This window comes from Eptatretus burgeri, chromosome 3 (assembly GCF_056783735.1).
Source record: "Eptatretus burgeri isolate ZD-2024b chromosome 3, Ebu_testis_v1, whole genome shotgun sequence".
Taxonomy (NCBI): Eukaryota; Metazoa; Chordata; class Myxini; order Myxiniformes; family Myxinidae; genus Eptatretus; species Eptatretus burgeri.
Window position 1 is genome coordinate 53019349 of NC_140963.1, and position 19540 is coordinate 53038888.

The 19540-nt window shown below is 43.3% G+C and overlaps 1 protein-coding gene across 5 annotated transcripts in view; it reads right to left on the reverse strand.

The window, feature by feature from the left end:
• The window catches only part of DHCR7 (7-dehydrocholesterol reductase), a 41378-nt gene that overhangs the window by 16311 nt on the left and 5527 nt on the right, over positions 1–19540 (reverse strand). For 4 of the 5 annotated variants that reach the window (XM_085873360.1, XM_085873361.1, XM_085873358.1 and 1 more), the window contains 3 exons: positions 16688–16796; positions 15940–16162; positions 10791–10881 (listed from right to left, as the gene is read on the reverse strand). In XM_085873360.1, coding sequence (XP_085729486.1) covers positions 10791–10881; positions 15940–16162; positions 16688–16791 — 418 coding nt within the window. In that variant the 5' untranslated portion in view covers positions 16792–16796. Of the gene's footprint in view, positions 1–10790; positions 10882–15939; positions 16163–16687; positions 16797–16923; positions 17121–19540 lie in introns of all 5 variants that reach the window. The other variant, XM_085873362.1, reaches the window with a different exon arrangement.

Sequence of the window (19540 nt, forward strand, 5' to 3'; positions counted from 1 at the left end):
CCAGGTAATTTGCAAATACTGCTGTTAGTATTTCATCACCAATACTAAAGTTTAATTGAGACTTGTATTATTTTTCTTGGCTTCACCTGTTCCAAAAAAGGTGTGTGTGTGTGTGTGTGTGTGTGTGTGTGTGTGTGTGTGTGTGTGTGTGTGTGTGTGTGTGTGTGTGTGTGTGTGTGTGTGTGTCACTGGTTATATGTTAGTTGCACGAGGGTACACAAGCAGACCAATGCCCATTTCTTCAAAGTTACCTAACGTATTCACAACATTTTTATATCGAACTAGCAGTGAACCCGTAGCTTCGCTGATGGTAGTTAAACAACATAAGTTGTATATGTTACAGAACAGTAATACTTTTTATTGACGGTCAATATTTGCAATTTTTTTTTAAATTCCAGAAACATTTTGCTTAATGCTACCAACCCAGCTTTAATTTCAGAAATACGCACACTCATTTGCCAAAAATCGATATTATGAATTTGTTTTATGTTCCCATGGTGAGACGTTACAGCGGTTTTTTTTGTTTTTTTCCCCCCAAGATGAAAAATGCAATTCTCGCTGAGTCATGACCTAGCCGAGCGCAAGACGTAATGTCGTAATGACGTCCCAGAGGTATCGCAGTCTTACTACCCCACCATCTTACTAAATCCGTCATCTCGACGCCCAGCATCTGGTATTCAGCCTGTCGCCTACAAAAATACGATAGTTAGGCCATGGTGTTCATAAAATAGAGATATATATATATATATATATATATATATATATATATATATATATATATGGGTCATGGTGTTCAACTGCTATCAGCGACGGGACGGATGATGGACATGTCCGTAGAGGCATAGGCTAGTGCTAGATGCAAAGACATCCCAAACATAACACCGTGATCGTAATGACATCCCAGGAACATATATACATATATATATATATATATATATATATATATATATATATATATATATATATATATATATATATATATATATATATATATATATATATATATATATATATATATATATATACACATGTATTATATCCACAAGTTAATTCTGTACATTGATTGTGGATTGTATTCTCATTATCTGCTCCCGTTCCTTAGTGTTTACACATGCTGCCCATGGTTTGAGGTATGCTACAAGTCCTAAGGGCTTGACTAGCATGCCAAGCCTGGTGTTGGCTTAGTGTTAGGGTGGCGGCTTGGGATCCTAGGGTCCTGAGTTCAAGCCCCGTTGGGCCGCTGAATTAATACACCAGGAGGTTGACTCAGCCTGTCATCCTTCCGAAATCGGCAAAATGAGCACCAGTGCACTTGTCAGGGGGACACTGCATCAGCAGCATAGCCGTGTCCCAACCAATGATGCAACCAGCAGCCACAGGCTGCAATCGATAGAGAGAGAGAACCAGCGTGCCCAACTGGTCTGAGGCATAGTTCGACAAAGTTGAATATAATTTAACCAAACCGTTGTCTAATTTAATCATAAAATGATCGTCTCTAACTTGGACATGATGCATATTCAAGGTATACAATGGACTGCAATCTATCAAACTTTTGAAAGTGCTTTAAATTTACATCACACGCACACAGCTTTGCACAGCAATGAATAGCATTGGGCAATATTGAATTTAAAATAAAATACTGAATTATAAAAACGAGTAGACTACCCGCTTAATGGGCAAACTGTTCCAAGCATGTAACACGTTCTTCTAACGCATACCTTTATTTGGGTAGTGTATAGGCAACTGAAAGTCAAATCAAATGGCTTCCCAGAATGCATCTGCATCTGTTCTGAGCTGCGCTCAGAACCTTCGCTCCGAGCTCTGCCCAGAACATCTACTCAGAACATTAATGATATTGTAAATCTTAACTTACCGACAAATGTCATGACTGACATTACACTGGATGTAATTGGCTGAGAACTGTAGGAGGAGTAGCGTGCCAAACAAACACACAGACAATGGTCCATGAATTATAGTTTAAGGATGTAATTTTAATATAGTCCAAATTTTTAATCTGCAAAATGTCAAAAAAGGTCACCTTCACAAAAACAAATATTGAGAACCACTGTCCCCAGGGATTGTCCCTTCATTTCCCCTGAGTAGCGCTTGCTACCGAAGTGTTCTGTGTATCAGTGAGTGAGTCGAAACTAATTCTAAGGTGTACTGTAACTTACACAACCTGGAGAGGTTCTGCAATGTTACAAAGCATTTGGTAAAGGAAAACAGAAAAAAAACGAGAAGTGCACTCGGTAGAGCGCACACCTCTGCCACGTAATGCCTGATCCACGAGAACATATCAGGCCCAATACATTTTTGAAATACCATGCCATACAGTACCATATCGTTTTTGGCTCTATCTCCCAATGGTGAAGAATCACTTGAGAAATTAAATAACTCTCGTATCCAGATCCCGATTTGGATCTTCACCAAAAATCGAATCAATTTCTCCTTGCCACACACCCAACGTGTCCAGCAAGTTTCGTCCGAATCGGTCCACAACTTTTTGAGATATTGTGCTTTTGATCGTTTTGGCCGTATCTCTGAATGGTGAAGAATCACTTAAACAAGGACAAATGTGTCCAAGAGCCACGTCCTAAAGGTTTTGTCTTCACCAGAAGAAGAAGAAGAAGAAGAACAAAACAACGCGGAGCTCTCTTAGAGCTAGCGTTCGCAACGCGACGCGCCTAAAAATTCTTGGAGTTGGATCCAGATCCGGATCTTTACCAAAATCGAATCAGTTTGTCCTTATCACACACCAAATGTGTCCACAAAATTTGATCTGGATCCATCCACAACTTTTTGAGATATCCTGCAAACAAACAAACAAGCAGTCATAGACTGGTACTTACGAAATCGTCAACTTGACCTCTGACCTTGTCTCATAAAAGCTGTCTCTAGAGAAGATAGCGACGCAAACCAGTTGTTTCTGTACCAAACCATCAAAAATCGTAACGTCGACCGAAGCAATAATCTCCATTTCTCCACGCAATTATTTTATATTATTTTATCAAAGTCACAAAACCGTAATATTCGGCCATCCACCAACAATCTTTACATAATCCGATGGCTTAGCGAGTCAGGCATGCGATGATAACCTTTATTGGGATAAAAAAATGACTTTTAAACACCATCTTTATCGAAAACACCATCAGCGCACACGGGAAAACTTTACGTGACTCAACGACGCGTCTGCTCGAGCGCACTGCATCATGGGATGATCCGTGACGCGTGAGTGAAATATTTTTTACACAACCTTAAAACGTCTCCAAAACCGTTTTTTACCAGAATTTCGACAACCGAGTTTTAAGCGTCCTAAGCGATCGCAAAAACCGAAGACAAAATTAAAATCGAAGTTAAAACGAACTGGTAACATCGAGCGAAGCAAAAATCTCCATTTCTCCACGCAATTATTAAATATTATTTTATCAAAGTCACAAAACCATAATATTTGGCCATCCACCAACAATCTTTACATAATCCGACGGCTTAGCGAGTCAGGCATGCGACGATAACCTTTATTGGGATAAAAAATGATTTTAAACACCATCTTTATCGAAAACACCATCAGCGCGCACACGCAAAACCTTAACGTAACTCAACGACGCGTCTGCTTGAGCGCACTGCATCATGGAATGATCCGTGACGCGTCGAGTGAAATATTTTTTATACAATCTTAAAACGTCTCCAAAACATCCGATTTTTACCAGAATTTCGACAACCGAGTTTTTAGCATTCTAAGCGATCGCAAAAACCGGAGGTCAGGTCAGGCATGGGAGCATGTGCCAGAACAGCGCGTCGCTGCGTCCACTTTCCGCCGGTACTCCAGAGGCCTCCGTCTGGCCTTCCCCCAGGCAGATGCCGGGCCCATCCCCATCTCCTTGAGATGATGGTCAACCTGCTGCAACCATGAGGCACGTGGTCGGCCCACTGGCCTCCTCCACTCATGAGACTCCCTCGCTGAGAGAATCTGGTGAGCAGGATCAGCGTCAGGAAAACGAGCCACATGTCCATACAGCCGCAGCTGACGCTCACGGACTTTGCAGGTAACAAATCTCATCCGACTCTCTCTCAGCAACCGCTCGTTGGACACAAAATCCGACCAGCGATAGCCAAGGATTCTCCGAAGAGACCTGGTACCAAAGGAATTAAGTCTCCGTCTCAGATCCTTGGTCAAAGTCCAAGTCTCGCACCCATAGAGCAAGACTGGAAGTACCAAGGACCTGAAGACTCGGACTTTCGTCCTCCCGCACAGGTACCGGCAGCGCCACACCCCATGATCCAGTGAATCCATGACTCCCCAGGCCCGACCCAGACGTCTATTGACCTCTGGCTCACAACCTGCGGAGACATGAATATCACTGCCAAGGTAAGTGAATCTATCCACGACCTCAACATCCTCACCACAAACAGACACAGACAGGACAGCAGCATCCAAGATGTCACCGAAAGCCTGGATCTTAGTTTTGACCCAAGAAATCCGTAATCCCAACGGCTCCGACTCCTCATTCAGCACCTCGAGGGCCCCCAAGAGGATGTCTAAAGTCTCCGCAAAGATGACTGCATCATCTGCAAAATCAAGGTCCGAGATCTTGACATTGCCAAACGATGCACCGCAACTTGATCTCTCCGACATCCTCCCAAAAATCCAGTCCATACAATTGCTGAAAAGTGTGGGGGCAAGTACACATCCCTGACGAACTCCAGTAACAACTGGAAATAAGTCAGAGATGGTACCACCACACTTCACAGCACTCTCAGTACCAGAGTAGAGTTCAGACATCAGATCGATCAGTTTCGGTGGCACCCCACGAAGACCAAGAATCCTCCAGAGGACATCCCGATTCACTGAATCGAACGCTTTACAGAGATCAACATAGGCTGCAAGCAGCCCCTGCCGAAACTCTCGTCTGCGTTCGGTGAGGACACGAAGTGCAAGGATACGGTCAATCGTTGACCTCTTTGGTGTAAAGCCTGACTGCTCTGGACGCTGGTGCTCAAGCAGATGGTGGCGAACCCTATCAAGAATTATCCGAGCAAAGACCTTGCCCGGCACTGAGAGCAGCGTCACCCCTCGGTAGTTGTTGCAGTCTTGGCGATCACCCTTCCCTTTCCAGAGAGGGACAACAAGGCCCCTCTTCCAGTCAGTTGGGATGATGCCTGTGTTCCAGGCAGAGCACAAAACTGCATGCAACGACACGAGTGCAGCATTTCCACCAGCCTTGAGAAGTTCAGCATGGATGCCACAGATCCCTGGAGCTTTGCCCCGTTTCAACTGGTTCACCGCAGCCCATGTTTCCACAAGCGATGGTGGACCACAGTTGATTTGAGGGTCAGCAACAGGGATTGTAACACCGTTGACGTCCAACTCGACAGCTGGGGGATCAGCCTGGTACAACCGCTCAAAGTAACCGGCCCAGCGGGCCTTCACTTCAGACTCCTCTGTCAAGAGCCTACCACTCTCTGCTCGAACTGCAGTGCTCCGAGGGATGGGCTTGGATGAACGTAATGCGCGAATTCCCCTGTAAGCGGGACGAGAATCACCTGTCCACAGGTGATGCTCTACCCCCTCACAGATTCCTCGCACATAGGCCTCCTTGTCCACCCTCAGTGCACGTACAGTTTTACGCCTCAGCTCCCTGAACAGCTCAGCTCTGCCATTCAGCCTGGCCCTGCGACTCTGGTCAATGGTATCCAGTGTCCCTTGAGAGACAAAATTCTTCTTTGCCCTGCGGTGAACTCCAAGGCATCCACCGGCAACATCAAGGAAGGTGGTCTTGAAGGTGCTCCACAACTCTTCAGGACCCCCCAAAGCACCCAGACCCCCCAAGTGTCCACTCAGCCTGTTCGCAAACTCCTCAGATACTCTCTCATCCCTGAGCTTGGCAACATCCAGCCTAGGCTGGGATGGTACCATTCTCCAGGATTTAAAAACCAGAGACAAATTAAAATCGAAGTTAAAACGAACTCGTAACGTTGAGCGAAGCAAAAATACTCCATTTCTCCACGTGAATTTACGGAATTATGTTTGATCTCACTGCGACCTTGACCTTTGACCGATTTTGACCCAAATCTAATCAGCGCTAGCCATCACCCTCCTGAATCACGTGGTGTAATTTGACATTGGTAGCTTCTTCCGTTCTCGAGTTATCGTGCCTACAAACAAACAAACAAGCAGTCATAGACTGGTACTTACGAAATCGTCAACTTGAACTCTGACCTTGTCCAATAAAAGCTGTCTCTGGAGAAGGTCACGACGCAAACCAGAAGTTTTGACGATGAGTCTGTACCAAACCATCAAGAATCGAATGTTTTGGATGTTTGACCTCACTGTGACCTTGACCTTTGACCGATTGTGGCCAAAATCGAATCAGCAATTGCCACCACCCTCCTGAATCACGTGGTGTAATTTGACATTGGTCGCCTCTTCCGTTCTCGAGTTATCATTTTTTGGATGTTTGACCTCACTGTGACCTTGACCTTTGACCGATTTTGACCAAAATCTAATCAGCACTTGCCATCACCCTCCTGAATCACTTGGTGTAATCTGACATTGGTAGCTTCTTCCGTTCTCGAGTTATCTGTACCAAACCATCAAAAATCGAATATTTGACCTCACTGTGACCTTGACTTTTGACCGATTTTGGCCAAAATCTAATCAGCGCTAGCCATCACCATCCTGAATCACGTGGTGCAATTTGACATTGGTAGCTTCTTCCGTTCTCGAGTTATCGTGCCTACAAACAAACAAGCAGTCATAGACTGGTACTTACGAAATCGTCAACTTGACCTCTGACCTTGGCTAATGAAAGCTGTCTCTTCAGAAGGTAGCGACGCAAACCAGAAGATTCTACGATGATTCTGTACCAAACCATCAAAAATCGAATGTTTTGGATGTTTGACCTCACTGTGACCTTGACCTTTGACCGATTTTGACCAAAATCTAATCAGCGCTAGCCACCACCCTCCTGAATCACGTGGTGTAATTTGACATTGGAAGCTTCTTCCGTTCTCGAGTTATCATTTTTTGGATGTTTGACCTCACTGTGACCTTGACCTTTGCCGATTTTGACAAATCTAATCGGCACGAGCCATCAGCCTCCTGAATCAGGTGGTGTAATTTGTCATTGGAAGCTTCTTCCGTTATCGAGTTATCTGTACCAAACCATCAAAAATCGAATATTTGACCTCACCGTGACCTTGACCTTTGACCGATTTTGACCAAAATCTAAGCAGCACCAGCCATCACCCTCCTGAATCACGTGGTGTAATTTGACATTGGTAGCTTCTTCCGTTCTCGAGTTATCTGTACCAAACCATCAAAAATCGAATATTTGACCTTTGACCGATTTTGACCAAAATCTAATCGGCACTAGCCATCACCTTCCTGAATCACGTGGTGTAATTTGACATTGGTAGCCTCTTCCGTTCTCGAGTTATCATTTTTTGGATGTTTGACCTCACTGTGACCTTGACTTTTGACCGACTTTGACCAAAATCTAAGCAGCACCAGCCATCACCGTCCTGAATCACGTGGTGTAATTTGACATTGGTAGCTTCTTCCGTTCTCGAGTTATCTGTACCAAACCATAAAAAATCGAATATTTGACCTCATTGTGACCTTGACCTTTGACCGATTTTGACCAAAATCTAATCAGCACTAGCCATCACCTTCCTGAATCACGTGGCATAATTTGACATTGGTAGCTTCTTCCGTTCTCGAGTTATCGTGCCTACTAACAAACAAACAAGCGGAAGTCATCAATATACTTACGAAATCTTTAGATTTTGTAAGTAACAAACAAGCAGTCATAGACTGGTACTTAGGAAATCGTCAACTTGACTCTGACCTTGTCTCATAAAAGCTGTCTCGAGAGAAGGTGGCGACGCAAACCAGAAGTTTCTACGATGATTCTGTATCAAACCATCAAAAATCGTAACGTCGACCGAAGCAAAAATCTCCATTTATCCACGCAATTATACCTTCACGTTGCTCAACGACGCGTCTGCTCGAGCGCACTGCATCACGTGATGACCCGTGACGCGTCGAGTGAAATATTTTTTATACAATCTTAAAACGTCTCCAAAACATCCGATTTTTACCAGAATTTCGACAAGCGAGTTTTAAGCATCCTAAGCGATCGCAAAAACCGAAGACAAAATTAAAGTAGAAGTTAAAACGAACTCGTAACGTCGAGCGAAGTAAAAATACTCCATTTCTCCACATGAATTTACGGAATTATGTTTGACCTCACTGTGACCTTGACCTTTGACCGATTTTGGCCAAAATCTAATCAGCACTAGCCATCACCCTCCTGAATCACATGGTGTAATTTGACATTGGTAGCTTCTTCCGTTCTCGAGTTATCGTGCCTACAAACAAACAAACAAACAAACAAACAGAAGTCATCAATATACTTCCGAAATCTTTAGATTTCGTAAGTTACAAACAGAAACGGAAGTCATCAATATATTTACGAAATCTTTAGATTTCGTAAGTAACTAATAAGCAGTCATAGACTGGTACTTACGAAATCGTCAACTTGACCTCTGACCTTGTCTAATAAAAGTGGTCTCTCGAGAAGGTAGTGACGCAAACCAGAAGTTTCTACGATGATTCTGTACCAAACCATCAAAAATCGAATGTTTTGGATGCTTGACCTCACTGTGACCTTGACCTTTGACCGATTTTGACCAAAATATAATCAGCGCTAGCCATCACGCTCCTGAATGACGTGGTGTAATTTGTCATTGGTAGCTTCTTCCGTTCTCAAGTTATCTGTACCAAACCATCAAAAATCGAATATTTGACCTTTGACCGATTTTGACCAAAATCTAAGCAGCACTTGCCAGCACCCTCCTGAATCACGTTTTGTAATTTGACATTGGTCGCTTCTTCCGTTCTCGAGTTATCGTGCCTACAAACAAACAAACAGAAACGGAAGTCATCAATATACTGAAGAAATCTTTAGATTTCGTAAGTAACAAACAAGCAGTCATAGACTGGTACTTACGAAATCGTCAATTTGACCTCTGACCTTGTCTCATAAAAGCTGTCTCCAGAGCAGGTAGCGACACAAACCAGAAGTTTCTACGATGATTCTGTATCAAACCATCAAAAATCGTAACGTAGACCGAAGCAAAAATCTCCATTTCTCCATGCAATTATACCTTAACGTAACTCAACGACGCGTCTGCTCGAGCGCACTGCATCATGGGACGACCCGTGACGCGTCGAGTGAAATATTTTTTATACAATCTTAAAACGTCTCCAAAACATCCGATTTTTACCAGAATTTTGACAACCGAGTTTTACGCGTCCTAAGCGATCGCAAAAACCGAAGACAAAATTAAAATCCAAGTTAAAACGAACTCGTAACGTCGACCGAAGCAAAAATACTCCATTTCTCCAAGTGAATTTACGCAATTATGTTTGACCTCACTGTGACCTTGACCTTTGACCGATTTTGACCAAAATATAATCAGCGCTAGCCATCACGCTCCTGAATCACGGGGTGTATTTTGACATTGGATGCTCCTTCCGTTCTCGAGTTATCGTGCCTACAAACAAACAAACAGTTATGGACTGGTACTTACGAAATCGTCAACTTGACCTCTGACCTTGTCTAATAAAAGCTGTCTCGAGAGAAGGTGGCGACGCAAACCAGAAGTTTCTACGATGATTCTGTATCAAACCATCAAAAATCGTAACGTCGACCGAAGCAAAAATCTCCATTTCTCCACGCAATTATACCTTAATGTAACTCAACGACGCGTCTGCTCGAGCGCACTGCATCACGTGACGACCCATGACGCGTCGAGTGAAATATTTTTTTTACAATCTTAAAACGTCTCCAAAACATCCGATTTTTACCAGAATTTCGACGAGCGATTTTTAAGCGTCCTAAGCGATCGCAAAAACCGAAGTAAAATTAAAATCGAAGTTGAAACGAACTCGTAACGTCGAGCGAAGCAAAAATCTCCATTTCTCCACGCAATTATACCTTTACGTGACTCAACGACGCGTCTGCTCGAGCGCACTGCATCATGTGACGACCCGTGACGGGTCGAGTGAAATATTTTTTACACAATCTTTAAACGTCTCCAAAACATCCGATTTTCACCAGAATTTCGACAACCGATTTTTAAGCGTCCTTAGCGATCGCACAAACCGAAGACAAAATTAAAATCGAAGTTAAAACGAACTTGTAACGTCGAACGAAGCAAAAATACTCCATTTCTCCACATGAATTTACGGAATTATGTTTGACCTCACTGTGACCTTGACCTTTGACCGATTTTGACCAAAATCTAAACAGCACAAGCCATCACCCTCCTGAAACACGTGGTGTAATTTGACATTGTTAGCTTTTTCCATTCTCGAGTTATCGTTCCTACAAACAAACAAACAAACAAACGGAAGTCATCAATATACTTCCGAAATCTTTAGATTTCGTAAGTAACAAACAGACAGACACACAGAATGACACACACAACCGACCAACATAATTGCAGAAATCCGAAGGATTCCGGCAATTAACAAACAGACAGGGGTGAAAACATAATCTCCTTCACCTATGGTGGCGGAGGTAAAAAAAACAAACAACTCAGCTTAACTTGCATGGCATTCAACTGTTTATTTGTCCATTTTCTGCTGATGTCCTTGCAATTCATGTAAAGTTACTTATGTCTTGTGTTGTGGTCTTGCATGCATGTGCAACATATGTAGAAGTTTCATGAGAAGCCTGAGATCACTGCAAAATAAATATAGCAATAAACGAACAGGTGGTTACCTGATGGGGTTCGAGCTCCTTCCTGGATGCCACCAACATACCCAGGGATAAACTTGTGACATATATCAGGCAGAGCAACATATGCAAACACCTATATTGGGTGGGAACACAGATACAAGGTGAAAAATAGGGTTTAATGAAATCATTTTTGAAAGCAAATACTTTTTATAATAATATTTGATGTTATTGTTACGAATTTGGAATTCAATCGCACACAACATACAGGTTCCCTTAGTCAGCTATGTCGATAAGTGCATGTTCCCGAGATAGCTCACCTTCCATTGTTTAAATGTTTTGAAATTGATTCGATGCGCTGCGAATCGATTTAATAGTTGGGGAGCGAACAATGGAGACGTCCCTCCCCCTCTTCTGCGAAGAGGAAGAAGAACCCTGCGGTGACGTCAACAACTCCTTCCACCCGTGGTTGAGTGGGGGGTGGATCACGAGGGCATGAGTCACGCCGGTTGCGGGGGAGGGGTGCAAAGGATAAAGAGGACATCTTTTCTTTGTTCAAAAAGAGTCCCATGGGAGTCCCGTGGTAGGGCTGAGTTCGTGAAAGTCCCGTGAAAAGAGTTCGTGGTAGGGCTGAGTTCGTGGGCAGAGTTCGTGAAGAGTCCCATTCTGAGTCCCGTGGGCAGAGTTCGTGTGCTGAGTCCTGTGGGAGGAGTAAGCTTTTTTTGCTTCAGAGAGAGCAGTCGTTTAGCCATCGGGTCCTGCTTGGCTTGCTTGGCTTGAGGCCTTCGGAAGCTTTTTGCTTCGGCTGGCTCAGTGAGCTTCGGCTGCTGCTTTGTTTTGGAAGGAACTTGAGCCGGTTGTTCGGCTCGAGCTGCGAGTGGAGGCTTCTTCCTCTTCTTCCTCTTCTTCCTCTTGGTTTGTGGAGCTTGTCGTTCTCCACTTTGTTTCCCGGCTTGGTGCGACGCGTCGGCCTCTTCTTGGAGTTGGTTCCTCGGCGAAGCGACGCATCGACAGGAAGGATCGGCGCCTCGTCTCACCGGCACATGTTGAGAAGTGCGGGAGGATTTGCGGGAGCTCGGGAAGGATCACGGCGATTTGGATCCAGCTCGCTCTCGCTGGAACCCGGGTCCGGACAAGTTGAAGACCACACGAGGTGGAAAGGTTCGAGTCAAGCTCTGAGTTTCAGCTCACCTGTCCTCCGAGCTGGAGCTCGTGATTAAAGGCCTCAGCCACCGTTTCGCGTGCGTGCGTGCGCGCGCGTACGTGTGTCCGTGGGCCCGTCTAATAAGTAGGAACTGCTGTTAAGTGTAAATGACTGTACATAATAAGTAGACGGTTGTAGTTCTTTTGTCGTGCTTTTGTTGCTTGTGTAATTGCATACGCGTTTTGCCTTCTTTAATTGTATACGTGTGTCATTATAATAAATGTCCTTGTGTGAATGTAAACCTGCTCGTTTCGTCCATTCCCTCATTGACTGAACATTTCGTGTGTTGGGAGTTAGAAAGCTGTTGGTTTGCCGTAAAAGGGGGACATTTGGACTGACGGTTCTCGGCGATTACGCCGCTCGGAATCGCGCATGGACAAGCTCGCCTCGGCGGTTTGTTCCGTACGAGATCCGTCGAGGGTGGAATACCCCGGTAGTTGGATCACGTGGGTATTTAGGTACTTTGAAGATTGGCAATCGACCCTACCCCACGTGATCTGCCGATTGGCGTATTTCGGTTCTTGTACAAGGACCCGTCGCTCGGAGTTATCCGGGCGGCGATCTATATTCCAGGCGATCGGTCGGGCCGACTCGACTTGCGGCTCCGTTCATAGCGGTCGGTTGGTGGCTGACCCCCGGCTTGTAACATTATCTTCTGCGAGAGGATCATTATCACTTGACCTTGAGGATGTTGCAACATTTATAGATCAGGAGTTCTGATGAGAAGTTGATCAAGCATATGCAAGTCATATGTAAGGAGTTTGGAACCGGAACAAAGTAGAAGTGTAAAGGCATACCTGTACTTTAAATAATACCATTGAAAATAATAAAATTGGCATGGCATTTCATTAACTCTTACTGCTTATTTGCCACACTCTGAACAAGCTTAGCTATATATTAGTGTACATGTGCAGAATCTTCAATACCAAGGACAGAAAATAGCAAAAAGTAGTTTCAATCAAAACTTTCACCGTATTACCATCTATATATTACTAAAACTCTCTTGTATATATGTATGTTCCCAAAATACAGCCAAAAACGGTACACGATAGTGCAAAATTTTTATGGCCACCTTACTCACCATTCTCCTGTGATGTGCAGTATCAAGTTTCGTTCAAATCGGGCAACAAAAAAAATTATTGAAAAAAATCAATTCCCGATTCAGTCAGGTACTCTTCGGGAGCATTTGATCAATGCAAACAACCTCAGCGGTATAGTTCGCTGGAGCAATCTTGTTTTTTCAACCACTGTCACAACGGGTTCACGAGTCATCTCGTATGTAATAAAGATAGCCCAGCATTCGGCAGCTTTGGTGCTCACTTTTACTAACTGTTCGCAGGAAAGCCCGTCAAAACGATGGGTGACCCTTCTGTATTTCTACACTATTGAATTACAACTCCAAAAACAACATAAATTGGGCAAATTGCTCATACAGTCCAACAAATGAGAGGAATTCCCTGGGGAGGAATTTGACAATGAAATACACAGTTTCCAGTCTTAGTGGCGTGCACACACATTACCTCTTCAACACAACAACTCCAATTGGAGAGTTCATAGAACACCTTACCCCATGCAGTGTTCAAGTTGATAATTCGATTGAAATAAAATAATGATTTTAAAGGTCGTATAAATAAATTTCAGAAGTTTTGCACCGTTGATGTAGTCTTATACACCACCCTGTATAACATATCCAAGTACAGCAAAACTGTTTTTTGGAAGCAATAAGAAGGTGATTTGTGTTCTTCAGTGTTGAAGTATCTACTCTAATAAATAACAGCTTGTGTGGTTGTAGCTATGTCAGCAATATTCACTTGTTGATTGGTCGTGGCACTGACCCATTGGGTGTGACCGTTTTTTTTCCCAGCATCGTTATTCGTGTCTATTGTTGTCGCATCTCTCCACATCAGCAAACAACGGTCCATTTAGGTGGTGCAGCAAATCACATGCTTTCCTCATTTCGTGTTACCTCAACTCTTACAGCGTCGATTACCAACTTGGTGATTACAGTGTGGCGTCTTTATCGTACATTTTCCTCATCTTGTGACTCATCCTGGTGATTCCTATATTGATCGCGGTGCTATCCTTGACAATTTTACATTTGTTTGAATCCCTGGATACGAAGCGGCCATCCATGTTCGGTGGGTTGACACAGGTACTCTGGCCTGGAGGGCGGGAATGCCCACTAGTATAATTAAATTGAAATAAAACTAGAGTGAAGTTGATGGCATGCCAAGCTGGATACGTTTTTGGCCCAAGTTTTCACGAACCACTTTGCCAGGCCTGATGTATCTTCTTCAGGTAATTTGTGTAAGAATATGCAATTCGTTCAGGGTGCATGTGATGCCTCATCGACTTTACATGAAATACACCACGGGATATTTAATAACCATCAACTCACAGGAGTAGACGGTACACCCTACTTAACGTTCATCCGAGGGACGGCATACCTTGTGATGAAACGCCTTGCCTGACGAAACGCTATCAGACGTTTTTAAGATTTTTTTTCAGAGGTTTTAGTCATTATTATTTTTTATGTAGCCAGTTGCTGCTGGCTGCATCATCACTGGGACCACAGCTGTGCCACTGATGCAGTGCCCCCTGTTTCCAGTAAGGAGGAGATTGGGACCATACTCTGTGCAGAGCGTTGGTGCTGCTTAAGCAGTCTCCTTGGCTGTTGGGCACAATCCTGGACGGGTCGCCACTCCGACACAGTATACCAGCATGCTGGCACTCATTTTACCAACCTCAGAAGGATGACGGGCTGAGTCAACCCACCTGGTGTTATTTAACGGCTGACAAGGGCTCAAATTCAAGACCCTAAGATCTTAAGTTCGCCACCTTAACGATTAAGCCAACACCAGGCTTTCCGGTCATGTTGTGATGGAAATGAGCATGCGAAAGTATCCTGACACCTCCATACCTGTTCGACTCAACCCCGTGTGCTCAAAGACAAGGCCTTGTATTCATCCAGCTCTGACTCACGTTAAGAGGTACGCTTGGAAAATTGTAGATTTAATTTGTGGCACTTTCCTGGCTAACTTGTGACATGCTGCATCCATGCATTTTTGGCCTTGTGTTCATGAAGCTGTTGATACAAGCTGCATTTGAATCAATTGCCACTGTGAAGCTCAGTTTGTGAGTTTCCAAGAGCATGAATGATACCTGCTTTTAGTTTTTAATTACAAATTAATTTGTGTGTATATATATATATATATATATATATATATATATATATATATATATATATATATATATATATATATATATATCCAGGGTGTCTCAGATTGATGTTACCCCATTTTGTGTTGTGTATGTGACCCAGAAACGATCGAAGATGTCTGTCATTCAATTTCAAAATGCCGAGACATTGCTGGTGGTTACTCTGAGCATTCGTCATAACAAATTTGATATTCTGCTTCCCCCATGTAAAGAAGTTCCTGTCTTGAATCATTTTTGTCCAATTTATGGCTTAGCAAAATGGGGAAACATATTTCTGGGACACCCTGTATGTGTATATATAAAATCGGCAACTTAGTGTGATTTATCCCGTATTTAGCACGAGTTGTATCAGTTATATTTAGCTGGATTTATACCAGCTATTTAGGTCTATGTCTCGTTCTACCAACCGGCTCTTTGGCGCAAGTTGTACCGGCTGCTTAACACGGGTTGTGCTGGCTATTTAGCTCGAGTCATGCCGGCTACTTAGTTCGACTTGTACCAGCCATTTAGCTCGTTATACAGGGTGTCTCGATCAGTCGTACCGAGCTGTTAGCTCAAATTATGCCACCTATCAGATTATATAGGATATTATCAGATTATATAGGTTAGTAGTGTGAGCTATACTGGCTATAAGCTGTGCTATTGAGTATGCTTTTTGAGTGTGAGTGAAGGGGCTATTGATATTATCTTGAGTGCAACTGAAATTATGATAGCTTTCAATCATATCAATGAATAGTCTATTCTTAAAGTATTCTCTGTCGAAAGACATACCTGTGAGGCAAACCACAGAGCATAAATCTTGGCAGCATTCCAACTGAATGAGGGAGCACGCTTCCAGATGTTGTGCAGGGTGTTACTGTTTGAATATAAGTCCCAAACTGGTCCCGAGAGCTCGCAGCTGTACTGGTCACATGCCATAACAAAGTAGAAGACCATAAAGGGTGCAAAGGCAAGCAGAAGTAGTACCATGATGAGCGAGAACCAGTCCACCTGCCTGAGGGCACACAAACAGGATTCCCGAAGTATGGACAAGTATGCTTCTTTCGCCTTAACAGAGGAAGTGATTTCCGATCACTCAATGAGAAAAGTGGGGAAACCAGATTCTTTCTTTTTCTTCTTCTTATACATGGTGAACACCAATAACCACCAAATTAATACACTTGAAGTATTAAAAACTGCTCAGACAAAAATAAATGGTTCCATGCACATCAAAAGAATGTACAGATTTTCATCATGGTTGCTAAATAGTGGTCTGGTATCTCAGACTGCACGGTCTTGAATGACATTGGGCAGCACAGAGACAGAGGAGTACACAGGGTATTTAAACGAGGTGCAGATGGCCAAAGTTTTCTGGAATGGAATGGAACAGGGGTGAGGTGTTCAAAACTTGGCAAAGTAGGACAGGGGTGAAGCAGTCGAGAAGGTTTAATGTGTTGATGGATAGAGGTGCGCAGATTTCTGCGGAAGATGGCGAGTTATGTTTATGGTAAGAAGGTGATTAATATGGTGAAATACTTACCAAGCTCTTCCCCATTGTCCCACGACTTGCTCCACACCACAGGGCCTTATGCCTTCCTTCACCTCTCCTGTCCTTTTCCGAAGCTCATATTTTGTCATGGTCATACAAGCTGGGAAATGAAATGGCTTTGGTTAAAAACAATCTCTTCTTCATTGTAATCATGATCGTGATCAGGTACCATTTGCCATTCAGTTTTTCGGTTCTGCTGAAGCAGTTTCTTGGCCGGGATCACAGACCTGGACATGTCGCTACACCGACACAGGATACTCGACTGTGTGTCGGAATTTTGAATTTGGCCAGGGTGCCGGCGGTAGCTCACCGACTCTTCGCAAAGGACACTGTGGGATCTTTAGTGTACACCAACTAATGCTGGTAGACGAGATGCCAAGTTTAATATCCCTCCGAAGGACGTAGCACCCATTGATTCCTCGCTCTGCACGCGAAACACCGGGATGACAGTTTATAGCTGGGTCGAGATTCAAACCCAGGCTCGACAACTTGGAGGCAATTGTGCGTGCCTCTACGCTATTCAAAATTAACCATTATGTTTATATTCCATCACCATCTGATGACTTCACTTACCATCAACACAAACTTCGTCATGATCGTCATTCGTAATCATACATTGTACTTGTATAAGGAGTCGAGGCTTGCGTAAGAACGACAACACAGAATGAATCAGGACGCAACACAACAAAGGAACAGCAGAAAGAGAGGGGGGAAATGCGAACAGCAGGGCCGAGGGACAAAATAGATGGAGACAGACAAACGAGATGCGGGAAACAATGAGGGGTTGGGGAGAATGCAAAATATGGCAAAAGGCAATATGCCTGCTGGTGATATAGTAAAAGGCAACAAAACGAGAGTGGGACAGTTGGATACAATAAGCAGGAGAATGAGCGAACAGGAAAGGAGAAAAGAGAGGAGCAGATGAAACACAATAACCTGCAAATAAAAGGGTTAGGGTTATTTGGAAGGGTTAATGGGGGTAGAAAAGATTATGGGTATGGGTGGGAAAAGACATGAAATGGTGGTGTACCACCCGCGATAATCGCTGGAGAGAAGAGTATGCTTCAGTTTCCTCTGGAAGTGAGTTCCACGTACAGGAGAAAAGAGTGAAAATTGGGGGGAGGCTGGGATAAGCCTGAATGTTGGCAATTTTAAACAGGAGGGGATCACTGGAAGAACTTGTGTATCCTGCAGTTGAGGCGATCAAGTTCAATCAAAGCTTTGCATGTTGATCAGCATCCTCAGAAGACAATATTGATGGAGGAAATGAGGCAATCCTAACCTGTGCATCTTAGGATCTGAAAAGCGTTCAAGCACGAGACACTCCAGACCTCCATCGACATCAAGAAAAATGTCCGTATCAGCACGGAGTGCCTTTGATGTGAAGTGACTTTCGATGGAGTAGTTTATGACGAAGTAGTTTCAGCTGCTATCTGCTCCGCTTCAATGACATAACAGAACCAGAGTAACGACAATCGGATGTAAATGGCTCCTCTATTTGATGAGGAGTGATAAAGGTCAGAGTTTGTTCAGCGCATGATGGAAGGTAACCCAGCGACAAATATGGAGACAGTCCAGTCGATGTGAATGGGTCCGAGGTAATTTAATGTGGACATTTTATGATTTTGATATGCTGTTTTCAACACGATGTGAATGGGTTTACTATGGAGTCCAGCTATGTGATCTGGAGTATGGAGTTCAGCTATTACTATGGTGTGTGATCCGGAGCGTTGATGTGAATGTGTGTCAGGACAGTACAACTTTTTCTTTTCTTTTTGCAGATATTTTTGACAAAGTAAATCATGAACTTCCCCAGATGCTAAACCCCAGTCATCAATAAGAAAGGTGGAGAAACCACATTATGAACACTCCGTGTTCAAAAAAGGGTTTTAAAGGCTGTGGAGAAAAAAAACACAAAAACTTTTTGGGAAGTTTACCGTCGTTGATGCACCGTGTTTTACACCACCTGATTTAACACATTAAAGGTCCCATGACACCCAAAAGTCCTGAAATTGCATATATATATATATATATATATATATATATATATATATATATATATATATATATATATATATATATATATATATATATATATATATATATATATATATATATATATATATATCCTATAGGAGTTTTTCATCGTGATTTCAGATCTGACAATTTTTTCACAATACTCGTTCTGTAAAATGTAAAATTAAAAAAACAAACCTCTTCGGGAATGCCCCTAAAAATTCTGCCGAAATCTACTGAAAGGGGCATAACCCACATGACGTCATCTCCAGAACGACAAAGGCTGCACGTAAATTACTCGGGTTGGTGGTCTACGTGATTATATTGACTTTCTGTGCGTTTCCACATTCGATTGATGGACTCAAACGCTTCGTTCATTTCTGCTTTAAAAAAAAAATCAAACATTTGGTTTTGAATCATGGATGACATGGACTTTGATTTGTCTGGTAGTGACAGTGACAGTGAGTGTGAGAGAAATGAAGGATTTAGGTCAGAATCAGATGGAGAATTGTTGGATAATGTAGTCGCGGGAGGTGAAGTTCAGGCAGCTGGAAATGAAATACGGCCTTACCAGTTCGAGCCCGAAGCAGAACAAGCAGAGGAAACTGACGATGAAATTCCCGGCGTTCATGATGATCGGGAGGACTTCGAAGGAAGACTTGGCAATAACAACTGGTTAGACTAAATCCTATTCGTAATTCAACAATGTAAATTCGACTTGCATACTGCTCGATATCAGAAATATTTTAGTGAGGTGACGTGACCAGCGCAGCGGACATGTTGCACTGCGGCGAATGAATCACAAGCGAGGCCAGCGCATGTCATCGG